The 26177-nt window shown below is 41.7% G+C and overlaps 1 protein-coding gene across 1 annotated transcript; it reads left to right on the forward strand.

Moving 5' to 3' along the window:
* Nucleotides 1-465: 465 nt before the first annotated feature.
* Nucleotides 466-26177, forward strand: mylk4b (myosin light chain kinase family, member 4b). Its single transcript, XM_079574806.1, has 14 exons — nt 466-620; nt 5249-5489; nt 18971-19067; nt 20924-21269; nt 21498-21703; nt 22048-22153; nt 22807-22900; nt 23334-23443; nt 23529-23670; nt 23742-23812; nt 23879-24007; nt 24299-24530; nt 25831-25875; nt 25961-26177. Exons 1-13 carry the CDS (start codon nt 556-558, stop codon nt 25873-25875), a joined length of 1884 nt encoding a protein of 627 aa, XP_079430932.1. The 5' UTR covers nt 466-555; the 3' UTR covers nt 25961-26177.

Consider the following 26177-nt stretch of genomic DNA (forward strand, 5'->3'; position numbering starts at 1 on the left):
GAAGCATCACATTTATTCATTGTGTACGCGTAAAGTCCTCCCGTTCTATCGATAGAGTAACATCTTTGAAAGCAGCAGCCATTTTATTTCAGCTAATTACTGTATCGAAACCCCAAGTAAGAGTTTGCCCACATCCCACACATAGTCTTTAATCTAGCCTCTGTGTATCAGGCTCTTCCCTTCAGTCTATCATCCTCCTCTCACAGACACACATGGCTGTCAGGCATTCCTCCCGTTCCTCTATAACAAGCCACATTCCCTGGAACACTTCCTCCACTCTGTCCCTGCTTGTGGTCCCAGGGTCCCAGGGCAGATAACCCCCCACACAGCCCACCCCTATGCCCCCCCCCCCCCCCCCCCCCCGCCTTCCCCACCTCCCCTGCTTATCACTGAATGTCTGGTGTGTGAGGGACACAAGCAGCCAGAGCTTCCCACTGTCTCACTGTCTGTCGCATTGCACGGTCTTCATACAGGACGAGCGAGCATCCTGGGACGGGATCTAAACCCCAGTGTGGACGACGGGGCAGTAGAGCGGACGGGTGCTCCATCACACCCATGAGAAACATGGGAGGGAAGGAGAAGACGGTGTTGGTGATCGCGAATGTTGCCAGTTACCAAGGGTGAGTACGGAAACGTGAGAATTGTTTGGCAGAGTCTGCGAGCTTTCCCGCCTGCCAGATGTTGGTATTCAGTAGCTTAACATGTTTATCGCACTAACATGGATACACAACTGAAAGACAACTGTACTATGGAGATAGTTGTTACCTTATCATCCAATGCTTTGAGATCTTTAGCATCAACTTCACTGTCTTGTTATGACAGTGTTTATAGTTAAGCATATATATATATATAATTCTTTTGTAATGCAAAGAGTCAAGGGAACATAGTCTACCTGTGTTTTCCCAGGTTCAGGCAATTTGTTTTGAAGCTTTGCGAAATTTGCATAATTGCCATGTTCTGAATTCTAACACCCTTTTTCGCCACTGTATCTGTTACATCCAGTGCAAGGTGCAACTTGTCAAGTTACGTGGCAGGCTGCTTGATTTATTGAATCTTATGTAGTCTTTAAATAGGCATGGTATTCATAATAAATCAAAGACAAAGTATTTTTATTAGATGGGCCTGGTTCAGTCCATCATTGTAGAAGTCAGTGTACCGGACTGACCTTTCCCGATCACAGGCTCAAATGAAATTGATGAGTTGTTTTGTTGAGGAATGTAAAACTACCATTAAGCGCATGTTCAACAGTTACTGCTAACCGTGGGGGTTGCATGCTGAGTTGTTGTCAAAGTGAAGGACTGGGGAGGCTGTGGGCTCCCAACAGTGCCGCATGGGGCCTATGTATTAATGCCATGTGATGCCTGTGTATACAAGCCGGGTTTAACGATGGCAGGAGATCAATGCGCCCCTATGTGACTTTGTGGGGCACTTTGGCACAATTGCACAGTTACCCGAGTTTCATCCTTGTCCAAACAGAAACATAAGTATGTCGAACTGTCGCTGATACTTGGGTCATGACCAGGCTAAAGGAGGGGTAATGTCTACTCACCCTAAAGGAGGGGTAATGTCTACTTTCAATGGGGAAAAATAAACGTGTTGACGATATGATACGATCGTGTTTGCGAGTCAACATGTTTTAATCTGATCCTGATTAATTTGAAAAGTGGCTGTGGTCACTTGAGTATCCGCTCTAATGAAGCCTTGCAGGCTGGCAAATATGTCCTGTATTTTTGGGGGCTCACTTTGTAGCCGAATGAATATTTCACACCAGTTTTTGAACTTTTGACCCAGACTTTTTTTGTGCAGATGGTTGGCATCTTTATATTGGTATATTTTTCTCTGTTGATCTATTTATATATTCATTTACACGGCAACCCAATGATGTTGTCGATATAACCTGAATTACAGATGTACATCAATCGAGATATATTTAGATTGACAATGATGTTCTACTGATCTGTTTTTCACATGGACACTCACAGAAACACCTCCCCACATGCCATAGGTTTATGCAGGCTTTGATGGCTGCTACTAAAGCCGGACAGTGAACACCCGAGGGTAAAGCATGCCCATATATGACACTTCCCGCCCGCCCCTCTCTCAGCACACTGGGGTTCAGACTGTTTGTTCTGGTCTGTTACTTCACAAAGGTCTCTAGTAATCTGTCCTGTTGCCGTTTCTGTACTACAGCTGTATATAATAAGCAGTGGCAAGGCCTCGGATTAGTTAAACTTCTAAGGAACTGTGCGCTATAGAGATACACACGGCTGCCACAGACACAGTGTCTCCGGCAGCCACTTCGTGATATCTCAACGGAGTGATGTTTGTGCGGCTAAAGCAGCCGGTGCTCAAAGCTCTAGTGCAGACGATTTCTAGATTTTCATCAGAGCGTGCAACAAATGAAGTGATGATGGCCGGCTGTTACTCTACACCGAAACAGATAACGGCATCAGTGTCGGATAAAAATACAGAGGGATATAGACGGGGGAATCCATAGACAAGTGGTCAAGGTTAACAACCATTTAGAACAAGTCCCTGGTCTGGAGGCTAAGTTCAAATGACCGCAGTTAAAATGTTAAATGTCATGACCCAAGTGGACTTATTCCAGCCTTATTTTTGGTTTTATTGCCCCGTCGTAACAATAATTCATCCTGACAGACACTAGTTTTGCATCTTCTTAGGCTGTCAGGGCAGTAATTATGGTTCTGGTTTAGCAAAAAAAAACAACCTTTCAATTACTGGTTTACCTCACATTTACTTTATATGTTTAAGAGATAAGACATTGATCGCACAATGGAGAAAGTCACTTATTACAGCAACTTGTAAAAACACACGGGGCAAATGAGCAAAGAAGAGAATAGGATATCTTATGGAAAATAAACGACAATGCAGTTGATAGATAAAATATAAAAATATCAATGCTGGCAGTGCAAAGAAAGGCCTGATAAGTAACTTTTGTCTAATAGTTGGCTATTAATTGGCTTTCCTTTTCAGTGTATTGTAAAAGAAGTAGACATTTGTAAATGTGACAGCATTGCTCCCTGAAAGTTGAGAAAAGTGCGTCTATCCCTGTGAAGAATAAGAAATAAGAAAGTTAGGAATGACTTTCTTTCATTGGTCGAATTGGTTATTTTATCTATTCTCCAAATTTAACTAAAACTTGTAACTCTCTGGGGTCCATCTTCATCAGTCAGTGTTATTGTCAGACTGAGTGTCTCTATAAAACTCTATAAACTGTGTTGTTTGCTTTAGTGATGGTAACCACCCTAACAAGAGTCGGGGGGTGTATGTTAAGCTGTGTTTTGCCCGTCTGATGCCAAGTAAAGAAATGGCTCCAGTCTGATGGCCGCTTTTTTCTATTTCTACATGTGCCAAATGCTCTGATAAGATGAGTAAGCTGCGGAGTGTAGGGAAGGAGGCTTTGTTGGTTCCGCCTCAAAGGTAGAGCCAGACAAATATTAGATCTGGGCGCAGCATAGAGCACATACGTTTATAGGACTCGCTCAAATCTGATCATAAAACAAGTCATAAAAAGTGAGTGAGCGCCATGAAGTTGTGTTGAAGTGTCGCCTGTTCTTACTTCTGTGTTTTTCCCTGTGTTGTTTTGGAACTTAGTTTTGTACACACCGTTTTTCCTCGCTGATGAGTGCTCTCATCGTGGGGCTGCTGTGGACATGTTTGGCATTTCAGGAGGATTAGGAAGATGCCAAGCCTTCCTCCTTTCTGTCCTTTACTCATGGACAACAATGTCTCCAGGGTCTTCATGATTCATCGCTTCTTTAACAGCCATGAGGCATACGCAGTTCTTCCTATCGGTTACATGGAAGGATTATGAAGCAGAAGACAGATAGGACCCCCCCGTGCTGTTTTATAGGGGATGGATTACTAAAGGCCACAAAGCGAAGTAAACGTACAGGCCACGCCATTGCAGTGACACATACTCGTCTACAGTAAAAAGCAACTGCATACCAGATAGTAGCCTTATGTAACGTGTGGTTTACTGCAACAACTGACGAGTCAAAGTGGCTACAATGGAAATCTTCTGGCTCAGCAACAGCTCTAACGGTTTTTTTTGCCCAGGGATATTTTCCATTTCTCGTGACGTGGAACTTCTTGTCACAAAATATTTGACAAATTTGTAAAAGCACCACCAACCATAGAACAACAACAAATCAGGATTTAATCAGGTCAGAAATAGATTAGACAGAATTATGTCTGAACTGGTTGTGAATCATGTTTAAGCCATAAAAAAACAAATCATCATAACTCTATATTGGGAATGTTGTAAAAATTGTAAGACTGTAAACTGCTCAAAAACTTAACTTAACTACGAGTAAATAAATGACTAAAGCATAAATAATAATATTTTTAATTAAAACAAAAAAGGTTTGGACCATGGTGCTTGACACACTATGACACACATTGACTTGGTATTAGAAATGGAAAAAAATGACAATACAACTGTTTTGTGTTTTGAAATTATGATTTATTTTGAAAATCTCTCTCTATATAAGAGTCATTTGCAAAGTTAATGTGATTGACAATACGTTATGTCTGGAATGAAAAGATAGACTAGAAGCTACAGCGTGTTTGTATTTATTTGTGAAATAGAATTGTCGATATTCTTAAGCATTTTTATGCAGTATGTAAGTTATAACAATAGCACAGAAATAACACAACAAAAGACAAATGTTAGGAGCAGCAACAGGTGCAACCCAGGCCACTGTTCGTGTTTTTGCTCTGAAGTTGAAACCCAAACCCTGATGCTGAAGAGCCGCCCTCGCGCTGAAACTGCAGGCACTCCCTGACCCCCTTAATTGTAAATGAAAGTCCGGACATTTTACACTCCAGAGGTATAAATATCCTCAGTGATCTTCCATGACTCCCCCTGAGGCTCAACAGGTAGAGCGCAGCAGAAACCCAGCTGTCACATTTCTCCAGCACATCATCACTCCTCTCGTTCAGAGTTAAGATACTGCCCACTGCAGGGCACCAAGTGATAACTCTTGGCTTACTCTCTTCAACAACATTTATTTTCCTGTTAGGACTTTAAACTAGCAAGTACACAGACTTGCACAAAGTTATTGTGTAAAGTTGCACTTATAGTTCAAACATATACAATGAATTAAACAGTCAACATAACAGACTATTACCAAAGGGTGAACTTGGCTTTGTAGGCCATATAAGCCAAAGCTATATTTTTCTTTCTTAAATTTAAATTATTATTATTATTTTTTTCTGTCTCCAGGTCAGATAAGACTCTCTGCAATGACAACGGGAAGAAGAACTGCAAATTCTCCTCTGCAGTACCACCTCCTATACCTATGTCTCCCATTGTGGAGAAGATGGAAGGTCTCAAGGCCATCCGTAACCGCAGCAACAGCCTGCGCTTGGGACGGTTGGCATTTTATCGACATCTGGAGAAGGTGGAGACTATGCGCTGCTTCTGGGAACTGAAGCATGTAGAACTGGAGGGCGGCAACCAACAGGTAATGATTATTCAATTACCAATGCTGACCAGTGATGTGAAGAAAGAGAATAGGGCCCTGTTGATTGTATGGAGGCCAAGGCTTTGCCAGTTCTGGACACCTGCAGTCTGTGAGCTCAGGCCCTGACAGGTTTGTGAAATGGCCTCAAGAGGGAGCTGTGACCTTACTGTCGCAATATGTAAAGGAACACCTTCAATCAGCCAACTCTAGTGTCCACCAGAGGTCAGCATTTTAGAGGGTTTGTCTCTTTGATCCAATTTTGGGAATATGCTTTAGTGAGATGGGTGCTGTGACATTACATATAGATACTTTTTTTTCTCCTTTTGTACAAAATACAGTGTAATTACTTAAATAATAAATCATAAGTCAGCTGCCATTTCCAACAGCTCTGTGCTTCCCGGTGCTTCGGCCTCGCTGCTCTGGGCAGCAGTTCTCCTCAAATTCCACCAGGGAATATTTTTCTTTGCAGGGGTTCTGTTCTGTAACCTCTGTGACCCTTGCACTGGCTCTCAGCTGCTGCTGCTTGTTAGACAAACATCTTTGTACCTCAGCACCCTTAAAAAAAACATTAAAAAAATAATAAAAAAGGGTTATTTTTCTATGATCACAGTTGGAGCAAAATTCCAATGTCAAGTAGCAGAATTAAACTGGACTATCACATGGTGCTTCTCAGTTCTGTCAATTGAAAACAGCGTATGAATGTAAAATAAATGTTTTATATATTTTATTAGACGTTGTTAGGAATTTGGGGGTAAATACATGTAAAGGCTTAACTATCATAAATAGTTGTCATGCTGTGGACTAACAGATTAAAGTGGCCACAGGGATCTGATCCTCCTGACCGCAGTGCACACATGCCTCTATAGGATATATTACTTGCTCCATTCGGACCGATAACTGTCACACAGTCAGTCTGGGGCGAAACAGTGAGTGCTCTTTATACTGCTGTTGCACTACTTTCCAATCACCAATTGGAAATGCTTGATCAGCATAAGTATATGCTGATCAAGCACATGATTATATATGCTTGATTTTTTTTTCAAAATGTAGGATTCATTAGACTGGATATTTTCATGTGAAGGGTGCGAAGAGCAGGGAAAACATTGAGCAGGACGGACAGGAGCTAATCTCGCAACGCTGAGGCTGCCCAGCATATTTGTTTTTACTTTAACCACTATATAGTTGAAGTTTAAACACTATAGTGTTTATACGGCTTTGTTTATATACTTATAGGGCGAGGCCATTGTGCCGGACAAAATGTTGACATGAGCATCCAACGCTGATGTAAAACTATGTTTAATAGGTTTATAAGATAATCAAGAGTAAAATAAGAAAAAACAAAACAATAACAAAGTTAGATATTCATTTGAAGGTTTACCACACAAACCACTGTTGTCTGTTTGGACGTAATAAATGTAACTTCTTTATGTAGCAGTTACGTTCAAAGGTTTTCATTTGTGCTTTCGAGAGCTCCTCGCCCAGTCAACGTGTGCACCACTATGCACTTGGTTCGCTCTCTTACAGATATAGTCAGGGGTACACATGCCCAAAGTGCTGTGTCCATAGTTAAAGGATACCATGGCTCTCTCACTGACATGCCAGCAGTAGCAGCAAGCATCTGATTCTGCGTAGAGCACCCACAGTGTGAACCCTACACCACCTGTCTCCCTCTCGTCTCAGAGACGGCATGTCCTCTCCTTTTAGGTCCCATGCCCCGGTGGCAGTAGGAAGTCAGGTGGAAAGTGAATGGTGGGTGGGCAGAGCCCCTCACAGCCTACTGTTTGTAGTGGGCTGACCGGCTGGAGTCCAGCTGAAGGCACGTTGTCCCAGCTTATGTCAACAAGTTTTTTGACACCACTCAAGACTGCCGAGAGATTACGCTAAAGCTTACTGAGGAGCACAAACACAGAAAGGAAGTTTTCCATTATGGAGACCTTCCTACAGGACAAAGATGTTTGGATATTAGGCAGCGTGTGTTTAGTAGCCACTTTTCTGTGGCGACGGATTTGGAAAGTATTTTCTGTCAAGAAGAGAAGGCGCACATCTACTGACACTGAGGTAACATAAATAGTAACGTGTGGGGCTGCAGACATTTGCTTTACATTGAGTTAAGGTTTGTTGTTAACCTATGCTAAAGGAAAGTCAAAGCTGGTTGATCGTGCATGGACTGGCGTCTGGCCTGCACAGAAGCAGCAGCTATGTTGATGTGTAACTATCACAAATTGTCTCTTCTCTTGTCTGCACATGATTCCAACTCTTGATTGGTCTGTGAGTTTGGAGATGTGCTCTGGCTTTGGATCTAAAGTACAATTAATGCAGCTATTTGTTGTTCAAATGGTTTACCTTTGTCTGTAAAGCCAAACATGCATCATATATCTCTCATGGCATTGACATCTATATTGTATGCACTCTATCTGCCACATACACCTGACACGCCTGCTAATAAAGCACTGTTATGTTACACATAAAGCAACAGGAACTCCTCATAAAGGAAATACCGTAGTAGTGTTGGCTAAAGCCGTTAAACTTAAAATGTTTTCATTCTGGAATATACTTAACATTACTAAACTGGACAGTAATTCAAGTTTTCATTGGTTATATTTTGTTAGAACTAACTCCAAGTTTTTAAAATATTTTGAATGAGTTTATGTAATCTTTTTAAGGCACTGAGCAATAATATTTTACCTAATCTGCTCATCATTTATGACATTTACAAATCTCAGCAGTCTGAGATATGCCATTATATTGAGTGACAAGTTAGCATTGCTTTCACAAAGTGTGTTTGGATTTCTAAAGTGTAATAGAGCTTTGACTTTTCTCTAAACTATTAGCAGGTGCTAATGTGTGTTAGCACAGCTAATGAGAAGGCCTTCTGTCGCTTCATATTCTCACACTCCCATCGCCACCGGCAAGAAAGATCTTCATTCACCATAAGCACAAAAATAGGATTAAGTAAAATAAAATAAAGTAAGTAAACAAATCTGTAAGTTAATAAATATTCAGCTTTTCCTGTAATATGAGTAGAAGTGCTTCAACGACAACAAAGGCCACTGTTCTAACTACTTGACCCGATCACTGGTGTATTTTATCAACTCTAATATTATTCTTATGCAATTAAAGATGGGTCTAGCATGATTCAAAGATTCTTTGTATGATTGTTTTCTTGTTATATCTCTCTTGTCACAATAGCCACAACAAAAACACTAGCACTTTAGTTTGGAGTTTAAATGTTGTCTTGTTTGCTATTCTGACAAATGCATTGCTCTGCCTAAAATGAGAGATTCTTATTCTGTGGACTTCCCTGAAATTAAAATGCTATTCCTCATTATGATATTGTCACAGCACGATCACTAACTCATTGTCAAACAAATATTTGCTATTTCTGCACTGTCCGAGTGTGCAGTGTTAATCCCAGTGTGGTGTGAGGCTCTGGGTGAATGTCCTGTTTTTGCCTGGACCCTGGTGTCCCTTTACAGCCGTTTGCATAACTCATTATGAGCCGAGTGCTGAAATGTGGGGGTAAAGACAAGCACAAACAAAAGTTATAGGCGCCTGTCTGGCAACAATTCACTTGTGTTCAAACAAAACTTTGATGGACATAATTAGGTTAAATGTCCTCATTGACTCCACTTTCACACACTCACTAATGATAAGCTACTTCTGTGTAGCCACGGCTGCCCTGGAACAGACTGACATAAAAGTGGCCAAACCAGTGTTAATTTTGACAACATATTTTAGTTTAGTTTTAGTCTTTTGACTAAAATATAATTTAATTTTCGTCAAGATTTAGTCAAGAAAAACTTTTCAATTTTAGTCTAGTTTTACTCGACTAAAATTGCATGTCAATTTAGTCGACTAAAATGAAGACTAATTTAGTCGACTTATATTTATAATATTCATTAAAATCATATTTAATCGTGGTCCTCGACTTCATGGAGCTGCTCCCACATGAATAAAGCACAGACCTGTTCATTTGGCAGTGAATTTACATGATATTTTATTTAGTCTTATTTTAGTCGACTAAAATATCTGGACATTTTAGTCATAGTTTTAGTCTCATGAGAAAGTTTTAATTTAGTTTTAGTCCTATTTTAGTCGGCAAAAATATCACTAAAATGAAGACTAAATATTTTAGTCGACGAAATTAACACTGGGCCAAACTGAGCCAATCACACAGTCGCAGCCTGGAGTTTAAACCAAACCTTTTTGTGAGTTTGTGGGTGAAATTTAAACAGGATCAAATTTGAGCAAAGCGTGTCCTCGTAAATATGAGGAAAGAAAGCTGTACAGATGTATTGTCCTTTTTTTTTTTTAATATATGCATAGTTTTTAAAAATATTTACTATTTACTAAAATGTTGTGCAAACCATCCCCACGTTATCAACAATGTCTAATTTTATACATTTTTACATTTACTTTACATTTTTACATTTAAAGCATTTTGCTGAATTTATTCTGATGCCCATGACATCAGCAAGTCATTAATAAAAATCTGCTTGCATCTGCAAAAGCTGACAGTGGGTCATGGCAGGTTCTACAAACTAGCAGGATAATAATCCAGTCTTCAGTACTGTATATACTCAAGAAAATTGTGTTCTGCCATTGAACCTAAATTTATTGGGAAATGCAGGGTGACCCGTAGAGGAGTGAGTGAGTTCATCTGCAATTTGAATGATGAAGTTCTTTTTCGATAAATTGTGTCAAATTCATGTTTTTTCTCCATCCTCTTCAGTTGGAAAAACAGGACAAAGGAAACTTTCTGTGTCTAAATATTCTCACTACCTTCTCATATTTAGGGAAAGAGCCAATATTTATTTATTGCTTATTATCATGATTTCCTCTTCAGACACTTGTTCCACTATGTGAACAACATTTAGATGAGACTGCATATGTGGATGTAAACATGTAATTGAGGCCAGATTCTCTTCGCTGCTTTTTCATTTCTAATGTAAATAACTACACAGTCATCTTATGCATTTCATGTAACTGTGTTTCAGCAGTAGTTACCAACGTTGTGCCTATGCTTGCCATCATTTCTTCAGTGTCTTTAAGCAATACTAGTCGCTCATGTGAAGTGCCATCTCACCATTGCGCTGACCGTGCGCGTGGCTCTATCCTTCCCTCTAGTGGCCACAGTACAGAACTACATTAAAAGTACATATAAAATGCAAGGTATAACAGGTTTTTCCTTCAATGAAAAATCCACACAACAACAATCATTTATTTTATTGCATGTGTTTCAATTGAGTTCAGTAAATATCTTTTAATTGGAAGGTTGATGGTTCAAATTGGCTCCAGCAAGTGCATTGTGTCACCCACCGCCTGTGTGAATACTGAATATAGTGTATGAGTAAGTGGTGTTTGGTGGTGCTGATTGGTGGCCTCGCTTCCGTCAGTCTACCTCAAAGCAGCTACAGTTGTGCTCAAAGGCAGAATTTTTGATTGGGCTGCTTTAACATTAGAAAAAATATAGAACCAAGCTGTCATTGATGTTAAAGGAGCAAATACACGATATTAAGAACTGGGGGATGTGAGCTTTTGATCAGGGTCACTCAGTTGTTTCACCATAAATGGATTCACACAACCACTAACTATGAGTGAAAAAAAAACTTTTCATATTCCTTCAAAATTTCTGCCAGGGTGAACTTTTGGGCACAACTGTTAATGACTAATAGTGACTGTTGCAGCTTTTTGGGAAGCTTGTCAACTCAGACTTGTAAAGTGCAATACAAGAGTAAGCCAATATTATTCTTATTATGTTATTATGATTGTGATTCTTCTTCTTGTTATTGCTATTAAAAATAGCAAGTACAAATTTAAACAGTTTGACTGACAGACTGCTACACAGAAAAATAGAAACAATTGAAGGGTTTGAATACGATATCTGTGTATGCATTTATGTGTATTTGGAGCACAATTGACTGTGATCCCACAAGGTCAGAGGCCAGCACTGATGGGGAATCTCCTTTCAAACACTAGCATGACGCCCAGTTGTCTTCTCGTTACATAACTCAGATGGTCTGCAATAAAGCTCATGCGAAGAGAGACGGCCTATTTTGGAGTCACATACATGCACAACTTATGTAACGTATTTACAAGCAAGCCACCCAGCCCCAATCAAACAAGGGCCCTCGTTCCTTTAAAGGCCTTTCTAGTATTGTGTCCGAGGTCATAGCCGAGCGCTGACTGAGTTTTATCATAGAGATTGAGCTGTGAAAGTACAGCCTGTCATCAGTCAGAGGTGAGAGAGGAGCTCTGATAGAGATGCAGGAGCTAAAGATAATGCAGTATGTGGCCCTGGTACATCGTAAGGAAAGTGTTTGAGAAAAGCATAAAGCCAAATGACTAACTTACCACAGATTAATTTTGTAATTTATACGACTCACTGATCCACACCACCCGGATATACAGTGCAGACATTGGGATGTCATTCGGACTAGAGAAGTGTGGTCGGATGGTGACTCAGAGAGGGAAGGTAGTCCACACAGAAGGGGTCTCACTCCCAGAAGGAACAATAGCAGACATTGAGGACAGTTACAAGTACCTCGGAATCCCACAAGCAAATGGCAACCTCGAAGAGGTGACAAGGAAAGCGGCTACGGCCAAATACCTCCAACGAGTAATGCAGGTCCTAAGAAGCAGCTCAATGGCAAGAACAAGTCCCGGGCAATAAACAGCTACGCCCTGCCAGTAATCAGATATGCCAAAGGAAAAATAAGCTGGCCAAAGGATGAGATACAGACCACAGATGTTAAGACGCGAAAGCTCCTAACCATGCACGGAGGGTTCCACCCCAAGTCCAGCACTCTGAGACTGTACGCTCGCCGTAAGGAAGGAGGCCGAGGACTAGTGAGTGTGAGAGCCACTATCCAGGATGAAAAATCCAAGATCCATAAGTACATCAAGGACAAGGCTCCGACAGATGACATGCTCAGTGAATGTCTGAGACAATGGGGAACAGAAGATGAGGTGCTGGAGGTCCCGTCATGGGAGGACAAGCCCCTACACGGCATGTACCACCGAAACATAACTGAAGTGGCTGATATTCAGAAATCCTACCAATGGCTAGACAGAGCCGGACTAAAGAACAGCACAGAGGCTCATCATGGCTGCACAGGAGCAGGCCTTGAGCACCAGAGCAATAGAGGCCCAGATCTGCCACACCAGACAAGACCCCAGGTGTAGACTGTGCAAAGAGGCCAATGAGACAATCCAGCTTTACATAACTGCAGGGTGTAAGATGCTGGCAGGGAAAGCTTACATGGAGCGCCATAACCAAGTGGCTGGCATAGTGTACAGAAACATCTATGCAGAGTATGGGCTGGAAACCCCAAGGTCAAAGTGGGAAACACCTCCAAAGGTGGTAGAGAATGACCGAGCCAAGATCTTGTGGGACTTCCAGATACAGACGGACAAAATGGTAGTGAACCAACCGGACATTGTGGTGGTGGACAAAGAGCAGAGGAAAGCCGTTGTGGTCGACATAGCAATACCAAGACTTCAACATCAGGAAAACGGAACACGAGAAACTAGAGAAATACCAGGGGCTCAGAGAAGAGCTGGAGAAAACCTGGAGGTTGAAGACATCAGTGGTGCCTGTGGTCGTTGGGGCACTCGGGGCTGTGACCCCCAAACTGGAGGAGTGGCTCCAGCAGATCCCAGGAAATACATCAGACATCTCGGTCCAGAAAAGTGCAGTTCTAGGAACAGCAAAGATACTGCGCAGAACCCTCAAGCTCCCAGGCCTCTGGTAGAGGACCCGAGCAGGAGGAGAAAGAGACCGCCCGCGGAGGGTCAGGAAGAGCTACTTTTTTTTGTTATATATATATTATATATATAATTGTTATGCCGATTTATTCATATATTGAGATCGATAGACGGATCGGTGCGGCGTCAGCAGTGATGCGGTCGCTGTATCGGTCTGTCGTGGTGAAGAGGGAGCTGAGTCGGAGGGCAAAGCTCTCGATTTACCGATCGATCTACGTTCCCACCCTCACCTATGGTCATGAGATTTGGGTCATGACCGAAAGGACAAGATCGCGAATACAAGCGGCCGAAATGAGTTTCCTTCGCAGGGTGGCTGGGCGCACCCTCCGAGATCGGGTGTGGAGCTCAGTTACCCGGGAGGAGCTCGGAGTAGAGTCGCTGCTCCTTCACGTCGAAAGGAGCAGCTGAGGTGGCTCGGGCATCTGTTCCGGATGCCTCCTGGTCGCCTCCCGCGGGAGGTGTTCCAGGCATGTCCTAGTGGGACAAGGCCTCGTGGAAGACACAGGACACGGTGGTGGGACTATGTCTCCGAGCTGGCCTGGTGTCGCCTCGGGGTCCCCCCAGAACAGCTGGAGGAGGTGTGTGTGGATCGGGAAGTTTGGGCATCTCTGCTGAGACTGCTGCCCCCGCGACCCGGCCCCGGATAAAGCGGAAGAAAATGGATGGATGGATGGATAGATTTATTCACCTGTGCTGTAAAAGTGGCTTATGAGAGCCTTTTTTGTTGTGTTTCTTGGCCTTAAAGAATGATCACGGCCCTATGCTTATGGGTTACCAGATCCTATAGCTAAAACCAGTAGATAATTGCATAACATATGCCAGATTAAGACAACCCAGCCTTTTGGTATTGTGTCATCTTATAGCAGCAAGTGCACATGCTACACTCTACCCTTAAAACACAAAGGCAATAGGTTAATGAGTTTGTGCAAGTCTGTTCTGTGACTGTAACGACCCCTCACCCCTGTTTAGAACACTCAGTAATGCTGTTTTATGTGTCTGTTTATATATCGTTAGCCTTGGCATTGCTATTCTTTGTTGACACTGTATATGATGCCTCTGGCTGGTGTCCTTTGTCCACAGACCCAGTGAATACACTATTTTTGGGCTTTGTGCAGCGGCATGGGGCAGTCGTCATGATGCGATGGTGTCTCCTTCAGAGACTGGGATGCCATTTCGGGGGAAGCCCTGGATGAATCCGGGGCCCCAAAGCTGGACATGGTCCACCAGTCTGTCACTAACCAGACACTGATGCAGGGAGTGGCTTGGATATCTGGAAGAGAAAACTAAACTTGGACACTTTTGGCTGCTATAACACTGTAGTATCAGATGTTATGCAAAGCTATTGTGAAAATATGTGAAAAATGTAGTTACGACTACAGTAGCAAATACAAGTAATCATAGAATTTCTTATTGAGCCTTAAATGATTCCCTTAAGTTAACTTAGTTATTTACTTGCTGTAATACAGTATGCTGGTTTCTTTCTCGACATTAGCTCGACACAAAAGTAACAAGGTATTAGGAAAAGGGTTTTCTTTCATTTTTTCTTTTGATCTGATTTGGATATTTCTTTCTTCTATCCTTCAATGCTGATGGGGAAACGTAAGGAGCAAGTCAGAGTTGACCTTCTTGGCTGGATCTTAAGATATTAGACCCTGCGACACACACATGGAGTGTGTGAAAACTGCACAGAGTGGGGCACTGTATAGTCTGGGAATCAGACCCACACAATGTGGTGTCATAAACACTTTGTCACCAGCTGAACTATGCCTGTAGTGTATTATTTGAAACTGAGTCATTCGTTATTTCTGTCCTTTGGTCCACTTTACAGTGTGTAATACAATGGCACGAATTTGTCTCACTGTCTGTTAATGTGTCCCAGTTGTGCCTGTGATGTCCATTGTTGTGGACAGTACGTGGCACCAGAATCAGAATAAGCATTACCCATGTGCTGTCTATGTCCTGTGCTGAGTAACTCTATCTGTGAGATTGTCAGGCTGCGTCACTGTCATTCCTCTGCAGTGGTCCTTAATGACACAGAGGCTCTTGTTTAACCAGTTAACCTTTATTAGACTGGCAGGGTACAGTTAAACCTCCTACTGATCTCCTGCCCTATTATTGAGCACACTGGGTCACTCCTGATGTCAGCTGTGTGTATGAGTCAGTATAACATTGAATTCATCATTCTCCTACTGTACGTAAAGATTCTGGAACTTTTGCTGGTCTGTCCTCTTGTTTCATATTTTCTGATCTTGCATGAAAATCCAAATATGTTTTTGGTGTCACATAAGTGGCAACAGTGACTCAATGGTTACATTAATTCGACTTTATGTCTCTGGGCAAGACACTTGATTGGTCCGATTGGCAGCTTTGCTTCAGTCACTCTGTCCCAGGGCAGCTATTTGTAACTTGCCACTACAGTGTGGACAGTGAATGAATAAGCACTTCAGTTTAGTGATTTGGAAAGCCTGTCAGGCTGCATAACAAATTTAAGCCATTTTGAATTTGTTATTATGTTGTTTTTTCCTTTACTTCAAAAAAAAAGCGCCAAGCTTCAAGATAATACATTGGATTTGTTGTCCTTATGAAACTGCTTTTAAATCGGACTGGCACCAAGCGTATGTCTTGTTGTCTTTTAAATTTGTTTTGCAGTGAGCCAGCATTAAAATGGTTGCATGAAGTGCATGTTCCACTTCAGTCTCACCTCTGCTGGTGAATAGGCCACGGTGCAAGTGTGACAGCTGACGGCCCGTCCTGGGAGCAGAGTGCGGGTCAGGTTTTTCCGGTGCTGACAGACGGATGCCAGCCCAAAGGCGCCGGGGCACTGATACCTCTGTACCAGGACGTTTAACAGTTTGAGGGCATTGTGTGGCCCAGACACGTCCTGGAAACAATGGCATATGTGAATTTGTGTTTTGTCTCACACATAGATGTCACAATGTCATCTACTTCCTGTTTATTCATTATACTTGACCAAAAGAGCTCTTTATTGCTTTATTTATTACTGACAATGATCAAAAATATATTATTATATGTATTATCATTATTATTATCTATGATAGATTCATGCAAGTAACACAAGAATGTTGTACAGGCTATCATGCACCCAATGTAAAACATATTTGATGTACTGTTTGAGATAGAAGAAAATAAAGCTAGATTGTCCTAATCTGTTTTATAGTGCCCACTGGTGTTAACAATTGGATCAGATAACCCAAATCATGGAGCACTGTGGGCTTTTTGAAACAAAACTGTGCGCACATCAACTTCCTCTGGGGCCAGGACTCCCCTGAAAACTAGATTCTTAATCTCAGTGGGACTTTCCTGGTTAAATAGAGGGAAAAATGCCCCATAGTGAGAACACAATTTGTACATTGAAGTACAAGGGAGCCTGGACACACATCACAATTTGACTCATTACATTTGTCTCTTTCTCTGAATATTTTAGTAGACCACGTATGTCTCACTATTTTAACTTCCTTTAAACCATGTAACAGAGTCCCAGTGCTTGGGATCTGTGAAATGCTCTGAATATTTGTTCATTTGTTTATGAGAAACGGCCTTGCACATACAGAAAAGCTTCAGCTGCAAAACAATAGATATGACTGTTCAAAATAATTCACTTCATGGTTGAGCATACATTTTTTCACCTTGAAAATGAGGCTTTACCTTTATTTTACTTTTATTGTTCTGCAATTTATGTGTTTGTGTTCGTTTTCATGGCGTCAAATTTCAGTCTGACATTGTTTGGATTCTGACACCTGCTGAAGGGCTTTCAAAGTGTCTCAAATGTCACATTGCAATCCTCTTCAGCATCTCCGCCTAACTCCCATCTATCCCCGACTGCACACTCGAGCCCCAGCTCTTATCGCTAGCCACTCAGAGCCTGACGTCCACAGGGGGCTGCACTTTCATTTGGAGGAGAACTATTTGCTATTCTTAAATCATAATTGCCTTGAGCTGCCATGAAGGAGAGCGCTGTGTTGTCCACTACTTGCGGATTGGTCTCGTAAAATGGTTCTTGTTTTGGAATTGGTCAAGCCCTCATGAAGAGATCTCGTCAATCAAATTTATTTCTTGAAACTATTTTGCTTTCAAGCAGCTATGAGTTCCAGCCTGATCAACTCTTTGGCAAAGGTTTACGACCCTAACCCTCTCCAGAAGTCCGGGGTGAGGAAACTGTCTCTTTGCAGCTCGGACAAGTCCCAACTTCTGTCTTCATCTTCTCCTGCTTTAAATGACTCGCTGCACAGCGTAGAGAGCCGCATGGACTCCTTAAGTTCTCAGATGGAGCGCCTACTCAGCATGCAGCAAACCGTCCTGACCCGCCTGGATATCTTGTCCCAGGACGTCTTGGGCATGGGCAGGGACCTGGCACTGATGAGGGATGAGGGGAGTGGATTTGTGAGTCGCCGCAGCTCCGGGGCAGAGGCAGCGTACAGAGATCTGTGGGTGGCTGTGGAGAGGACCGGTGAGCACGTGGACAACCAGGGACGCCGGCTGGAGACGGTGGAGAAGATAGTGGAAGGAACGCAGCAGGTCATCAGCTACATCGGGGAGGTGGTGAAGGGCTCCAGACTGGTGGAACTGTTCTTTAAACAGCCAGGGAGAAAAGGCAAGAGGACGGTGAGTTGATCTAAACCGATACAGACTATGATGGGGCACGGATTGGACATGATGAATGCATCAGGAAGTAAAATAACTTTCAAACTTTGCATAAAACATGCTCATGGGCATTTGAATTGTCATTTCGTCCGACGTGATAGTTTTAATAGTTAGTGCAGGGAGGCAATACTGGAAGTATCTTGGCGGCAGGGCTCATCTGAGTGTGTTACTGTTTATAAACTGTGCTCTTAACATAGTGAAAGGTCTTACTGCATTGTGTACATTGCAGCAAAAGCAGTGTAAGCTTTATTAAAAGGATGCACAGTCAACCTTTTATTTTTTTTTATCATAAATATGCCATTAGTCTTATGCCAACATGTTTCTGTGTTGTTTCCTTGTAAATTAATTATTAGAATTAATGTAATCCACCTTCTCAGATAGGCTACAATGTTAAGTAGCTTTCTTCCTCACACTGTCTGGGCACAGTGTCCCGGGGTGTAGATGATTGGAGTCAGACTAGTTATCTTATCTCAAATATGTCTTTATCAGCAGAGACTGGGACAGTGGCTGCACAGGCTGCAGCTCTGGAGAGGTGACAGTCTACTGTTCTTGTATGAAGACAGAGTTCTGGACACATTGTGTTTGCTTGACTACTTGTAGTGTTGTAAGGAATACAGGGGCTATATTTGTCCCCTGCGTCTGACAGTCTACAAACAGACATTATTTTATACACCACATACTGCAGAATGATCCATGGTTTTCATTGCTGTTGATATACAATGTCTCCCAATGTCTTGATACATTTTCATCCGAGTTTTGTCCTTCAATGAACAATTGACCCCAAGCTGACCTGAACAATTCCCCTACCAGTTAAACTAACACAAAGTCAGTGTATCAAACTGTATGGCACAGCAACTAGTCGTGAGCTACTTACTTACTTACCCTACAATAACTCATTTTTGTAGTGTGATTTTTACACTGGCTGAAGAAGAAGCTCTTCTCATATTATAATAGTTTGCAACGTCTGATGACAGTTTTACACGTCTAATGTGAAACAGTGATGGTCTTGAAGATGTTCAGTAAGAGTAACCAGTTGACTTTCTGCTGTGCAGGCAAAAGATGCCAAGGCAAAAGATGAGAAAGACAAAGCCAAAGTGAACCTGAAGGGCGTAAAGGTTCAGAAGAAGAGGAAACCCCTTGACGGATCAGGTATGAGCCATGGTGGGGCTTTAAAGGTGCATGATGCAACTTTTTATGCATGTATTTGTGCGTATTTGACCTTGTAGTGACTTAGTGGTTGTGTGAGTGGTCAGCATGGTGCCTTTACTTTCAATTATGGTGGTCTCTACAACACTCCAGGATCAACTTTTTTGTAGGTTTTCTGGTGATAGGCTCTGTCAGCAGTGAAATCCTTCCAAACAATTGATCCTAGAGACCACTGTGACGTAAAGTTATGTAAAGTTAAGTTAAGTGCCACGCTGACCACTCATACAGCCGCTGGGTCACTACAAGGTCAAATACGCACAAATATCAACTTTTTTTTTCACATAAAAAGTTGCGTAATGCACCTTTAAATGGAGAGTTACCTCATTTAAGTCCTCGTTTGTCATTTCTGTCATCAATCAATCAATCTTTATTTATAGAGCACTTTTCATACACAGGTGCATCGCAAAGTGCTTTGACATTTAAAAAAAAAGACATTAAAAACATTATCGCCCGACAAACCCTCCCAATATATACAGTTGTCACAACACACACACACCTACACCCCCTACCCTTTACTCTACACTCATGCTCACACACAGAATCGAAATCAAGTACATGAGGCTGGGTACAGATGACCTAGGTGAGGAAACACCATCAGAGGAGCCGTCCTCCCCGGGAGCAGCAGACAAGCTGCGGCCGCCCGGGCGCCGACACAAGGGTCCCCATAGGAGGCGCGGCAGAGACACCACACCTCCACCTGGGAACCCACAGGACAGCACCCACACAGCCACAGCCAGTCACCGCTACCGAGGAAGAGGGCTCCTTCAGAGGAAACACTGGAGATTCTAAAAAATATAAGAAGCAGTATAAAAACATTGATAAAAAGAAGAAGAAGAAGAAGATCTTTATTTATATAGCGCCTTTCACAGACATATAGTCACAAAGCGCTTTACATGAGACAATTGTACATTCACTCCACACTCGGTGGTGGTGGTAAACTACGTTTGTAGCTTCAGATTCCCCTGGGGGAGACTGTCAGAGGCGCTTTCGCGACTACACACGTCTGCGCCAACGGACGCTCTGACCACCACCATACATTCACTCACACACATTATTCATCCTGGCCTATTGTGCATGTTTTTAGTGGTAGGGGAAACCGGAGTACCCGGAGGAAACCTACGCAGACACGGGGAGAACATGCAAACTCCACACAGAAAGGCCCCGTCCTGGTGGGAATTGAACCCGGACCTTCTAGCTGTGAAGCGAGAGCACTAACCGCTGCGCTACCGTGCAAAAACAAAGATCAGTAAGAAACTAAAAATAAATATCGATATATCGATAAATATCAAGTTATTAAAAAAAAAAAGATAAATGGGACTAAAATAGATAAATAAATATCAGCTAAAAGCTAAGCTAAAAAGGTGGGTCTTGAGCCTGCTTTTAAAAACATGAACGTTCTCTGCAGCCCTGAGCTCCTCCAGCAGGTCGTTCCAGAGGCGAGGGCCGTAATACTGGAACGACGCCTCACCATGAGTCTTTTTGTTGACTTTAGGAATAGCTAGGAGACCCCTGCCGGAGGAGCGAAGGGGCCGTGAAGGTTCGTAAGGTAAAAGCAGTTCTGAAAGATAAGAAGGACCAAGACCATTAAGACATTTAAAAACCATTAAAAGAACTTTAAAATCGTCATCCTACAGATTGATTTGTATACTTACACTAAAGCACATAACATTAAGTACATACATGGTTGTTTTATACGAATGGACTTTTCTTACTTGAAAGCCCGTACAGTAATTCCTAGTGTCAATCATCCCCTCTATTCTGTTGATAATGACGATACTGATGACACTTTCTTTCTGTAGATTCATCATCCTTGAATGAACCCGCTCGACAAGAACAAGTGGACGTGCTGAATCGGCAGAATACCGAACTATCTGTTTGTGAAAGCCAAAGAGCAGATGAGCAGAAGTCCAGCGAGCTGATCCTCTCTGCACCCTCTTCTCCGCAGTCAGAAGAGAAACAGAAAAGTGATGCAGAGAAAGAAGACGATGTGTTTGAGGACTCTGAGTCGGAGGGGGACAAGCCCCTCAACAGAGAAAAAACAGAGAAGGTGCTTTCTGAGCAGGTTCACACAGCAAAGGATGATGAGAAAGCTGTAGGAGACATTCCAGATCAGATCTGCAACGCCACACTGGTGTCCCAAGAAAGGTAATACTTTGAGCAATTATTCACAATGCAAGAATGCAGAGGTGGCGAATGTGGAGATATTTTTTAGCTAGGAAGCTGATTGTTATTCTCTGGTGGAAGCAACAGCTCTGGATGATTACTGTACCCCACCTAGAGAATAGAATATGTGAGAAGGAACTTACTTTTTGTTTATGTGTAGTTTTTCCAGTGTTATCTTGTATCAAACAACAAACAAACATCTGTGTTCAGTTCTGAAGACCTTGAAGATGCAGCATCATGCAGCAAGCGGCGCGTCACAGAGGAAGACCTGGTAAAGGACGATTTAAAAAAGAGTCGCGTTGAAGATGACAGCAAGGAAGAATTAAGAGAAAACACCGAACAACAAGCCTCCACATCTGAACAAGTCAAGTCAGAAACAGAGGAGACAACAACAGAAGAAACTGAACTTAATATAGGTGAGCTTTTCCAATTTCAAATCTTTAACATCAAAAACGGTTGCTCTTTTAAGAAGGGTTTTGTCGTATTTTCTGTATGTTTATTTACAAGCCCCTGTTTCCTGGTTCCTCTGTTCTTGTTGTGCAGACTGCCCCCTGTAGACTTGGCATTTGACTTTACATTTGAAAAAGATCAAATGTCATAACAACATGTCTGTCCATGCATCACTAACATGTCACAGCTGGTAGAGTCGATAATGAGGCTCTGGCTTCATGCTATTTTCATCCACTTTGTTTCTGGGGAAGAAGTTTCTCACTCAAAGCTCAAACTTACAAAATCATTTTTATTGTCTTTGTTTCACCAGACTTCAGTCCCCCACCATCTGCACCTTTTGACCACCGCATTGTGACGCCAAAGCCACACCAAATCGCAACTTATTACACAATCAACAGAGAAGAAGTGCTGGGAGGGTGAGACTTGGCTATTGGATACTCATTTTCATTCTTTTTGTGACATTGAACTGATTATCGTTGTCCTAATGAATTAACAGAGAATCTTACACCATGTGAAGTGATAGCTAATTATTTTTCCCAAGACTGTTCTATTCCCCTCTAAAGGGCAGTTGACTCCAGGCCCGGGGGGGGGGGGGGGGGGGGGGCACACTTACAAAAGAGCAGGGCTCTCTGATGTAATAGACCAGGCTAAATCCTCCCTCTCAAATTGAGATTACCCCTCAGCACGCAAACGCATTGCTGGAATGGTTCACAAAATGACACACTAACAGTATTAATTACTTTGTGGCCGGAGGCAGATAATTGTTATCAGTGTCACTCTAGGAAAGTAGTCGGCTTAGCATATTTTGTAGTAATGCGTGTTTATCTAGCAAATATGGGAATATGGCAGTAACTAAAACAATCCTTTTCACTTAGTTTGTTTCATGTTTCATTTGATCAATTTCTCTTCTCCTTAAAAATACAAAGCTCTAATTGTGTGCTACAACACAGTCATAACACAAATGCACACACTACACAGTGTCTAAACTGTCCTCCTCTGTACTAGTTACTTGGTGCTACTGATTGATACACAATCATTGACTTCTTACATACCATATGCTTCTTTTCAGGGGCCGTTTTGGACAAGTGCACAAGTGCAAAGAGAATTCATCCGGCCTAATGTTAGCTGCCAAGATCATCAAAGCCAGAAGCCAAAAAGAGAAGGTGCAGTAACCGTCAACCAATGAACACTCAATATGCAACTTTTATAGTCCTGATTGGACGCCAGTTTGACTAGACACACTCATGGCCTATTAGTACATCGGTCATTGTTCAGCCGCAGAAAGGATCACGTCTTCAAAAATAGATCCAGCTCAGTATTTCAGTGGCTTTGGACATTGTTGTCATCCTCTCCGTGTCATGGCAGTTGTGTACATAGTTTTAGACTTACAGTTGCAATGCAAATCTTAGATTGACTCATTTGCTCTTACTGACTTACGAGTACTTCATTTTCCAGTACTTTTGCTCATTACCTACTCCACCATTGAAGATAGCATTGTGTAGCTTTATTATTTGCCCTATAGAAAAGTAATAAGATTTGTCTTGTCTTTTTTTAAATTTTATTTTAAGTATTGACTCTCTTGTGTGATTGTGACAGGAGGTGGTAAGGAACGAGATCCAGGTGATGAACCAACTCAACCATGCAAATCTTATCCAGTTGTATGCTGCCTTTGAGTCCCGCCATGACATCATCCTGGTCATGGAGTAGTAAGTGCCTACAGTGTTTGTCTACTAATATGCTGTAATGAAGAAGATGCTGTTATCTGATCTCGCTTGTCCTGTTTTCTTCCAGTGTCGAGGGTGGAGAGTTGTTTGACCGGATCATTGATGAGAACTACAATCTCACTGAACTAGACACTGTGCTGTTCATTAGACAGATCTGTGAGGGCCTGCAGTACATGCACAAGATGTACATTTTACATCTGGACCTCAAAGTAAGATACATTTAATTCAAATCACTCCACTGCCAGTGTAAAGCATTAACAAGTCTGTTTTTGTTTTTCAGCCAGAGAATATTCTTTGTGTTAGCAGACTCACAAACAAAATCAAAATAATTGATTTTGGCCTGGCCAGAAGGTATTGTCCTATTAATATCTAACGAGTTCACTCAAATGAATGATTCTACTATTCAATTTGTGACAGGTACAAACCCAGAGAGAAGCTGAAGGTGAACTTTGGCACACCTGAGTTTCTGGCTCCTGAGGTCATCAACTATGAGTTTGTTTCATTCCCCACGGATATGTGGAGCCTCGGTGTCATCACGTACATGCTGTGAGTTACATCCTCATGTCCTTAGTCTTTTTTTTACCCCAAAAGAAAACACAGATACACAATGACACTTCAGGGAAAACTCTTTTCAGGTTTTGGTTCTCTTAACATTAAATGCCTTCACCTGAAAACAAATAAATGATCAAAATCACTATGTATTGTCATTTTTATTGAGTGGTAACTTCTCATGCCTCAGCTAACATACTGCCTTTGAAACGGAGTAGAAAGCTAAACATTAGAATGTTGCACTTTGGGGATTAGAATTTACATTTGCTCTCCTCATTGTCTCTGTAGACTTAGTGGCCTATCTCCTTTCCTGGGGGATGATGACAATGAGACCCTGAACAACATTCTGGCGTGTCAGTGGAACTTTGAGGAGGAGGAGTTTACAGATGTGTCAGATGAGGCCAAAGACTTCATCACTCGCCTGCTGGTGAAGAGCAAGAGCTGGAGGATGAGTGCGACCGAGTCCCTCAAACACCCTTGGCTGTCAGACCGTGATCTGCACTGTAAACTAGACATGAAGGTATGTCATTGTAGTGCATCTGCAATTATTGTTCATGACGTTTACAAAGCACACAACATAGAAAAATATATAGAGAGACAAAATCTTCTCAAAACATTGAAACTAACATGCCTTCTTTTAAGAGTGTAACTCAAGAAAACAATAAATATGCAGAATATAATTCCCACTAGTCTAGTGGGTAAGTAATGCTTTTCAGGCCTCAGTATCATCCCCCTCTTTCAGTCCTTTCATTAAAGCATTCAAATCTATTAGACCTAAACAAACAAACAAACAAACAAACAAACAAACAAACAAACAAACAAACAAACAAACAAACAAGCAAACAAACAAACAAACAAACAAACAAACAAACTAACAAACAAACAAACATACAAACCATGTTGAAATATTTATGTTAAGGGGAGACACTACAGGCAAAACTCATTTTTTTTTTCAGTTTTCAGGTTTTGGGCCAAATTGGTCTCTGAACATATAGCCTAAGCTTTCACCCGGAAACAGAAAATATGCCTAATCTTCACAATAACATGTTTAAATATTGCGCTGATTCAATGTTCCCCCATAGACTTATATGGGAGAATGCAATTTCAAGGGCCTTTTTCTCCAAACACATTTTTCTGTCATTGTGGCGACACTATGTCCACGTCAGTCGGACCTAAAGACTTCACATTTCCCAGCCTTGGACTGAACAATATTTGGATGATTTTTTCAGAGGGATTTTTTATTATTTAATCCCTAAGCCCCATTTATTGAGTTTTGAATGTCAAAAAATAATGCGAAAATTACATTTTTACACATTTTTCCACTAAAAAACAGCTTATTTTGAAACTAAACAAGAAATCCTAAATCCCCTCTGAGAAAGCCTTGGCAACTCATTCATCAATAAAATTAAACCATACATTTGAATGTAGCTCTATCCATTATTCAGATTTCGTCGCCGAAAAGATGGGAAATTTGGGGCATTTTTAGGCATAAAACACCTTGTTCTTATATGAAAAGATAAAATGACAGAAAACTTGCAATGTATTTTTTTCTCACATTTATGCCAGTGATCGACAGCAAAAGTTTCAAATTAATATCTGTAAATATACATTTTTTCCCTATTCGCCTGCAGTGTCTCGCCTTAAATGGGTTTTGTGGGGTGAAATGCTTATGTACTGCTTAGGCTGGAATACTTGAGGCTTTATTTTATGTAAATCTGTAAAGTGATATGGATTGTAGGAATAATTAATAAGACTAGAGGGACAAAAGAGGTTGGGTCTACTTATAAATGTCATTTATGTTTCTATTTGCATCATTACAGAAAAATAAGTGCCACTCTACACATGCACCTCCATCAAAGAGCTAGGTGGGTAAAATCTTTAAACTTTTTTGTCATACATGATGTTGTACTTATTCATGCCGACTTTTGTCTATCCATTGATTCTTCACAGAACTACAGTGAACTCCTCACTATCTGGGCCTTTGGGGCCTAGCATTGGACCAACGCTGCTGTACCTTTTGGCTACTGGAAACTACTCTCTGCTTTGCAATCTTGCGTTAAGCTCTGCAGTTCTGGCATGTTGCACAAAAAGTCATTATACCAATGTTACTGTCGTTAAGGGAGTACAAATCTTTAGCTCTTTGAATGTTTCATTTTACCATCTAATT

The sequence above is a fragment of the Gobius niger genome (genome assembly GCF_951799975.1).
Source record: "Gobius niger genome assembly, chromosome: 17".
Lineage (NCBI taxonomy): Eukaryota > Metazoa > Chordata > Actinopteri > Gobiiformes > Gobiidae > Gobius > Gobius niger.

Coding starts and splice junctions, on each gene's coding strand:
- mylk4b (XM_079574806.1), top strand. CDS start 556: ATGAGAAACATGGGAGGGAAGGAGAAGACGGTGTTGGTGATCGCGAAT. Junction 21,270..21,497: donor ACACTGGTGTCCCAAGAAAG/GTAATACTTTGA, acceptor ATCTGTGTTCAG/TTCTGAAGACCTTGAAGATG. Junction 23,444..23,528: donor ATCATCCTGGTCATGGAGTA/GTAAGTGCCTAC, acceptor GTTTTCTTCCAG/TGTCGAGGGTGGAGAGTTGT.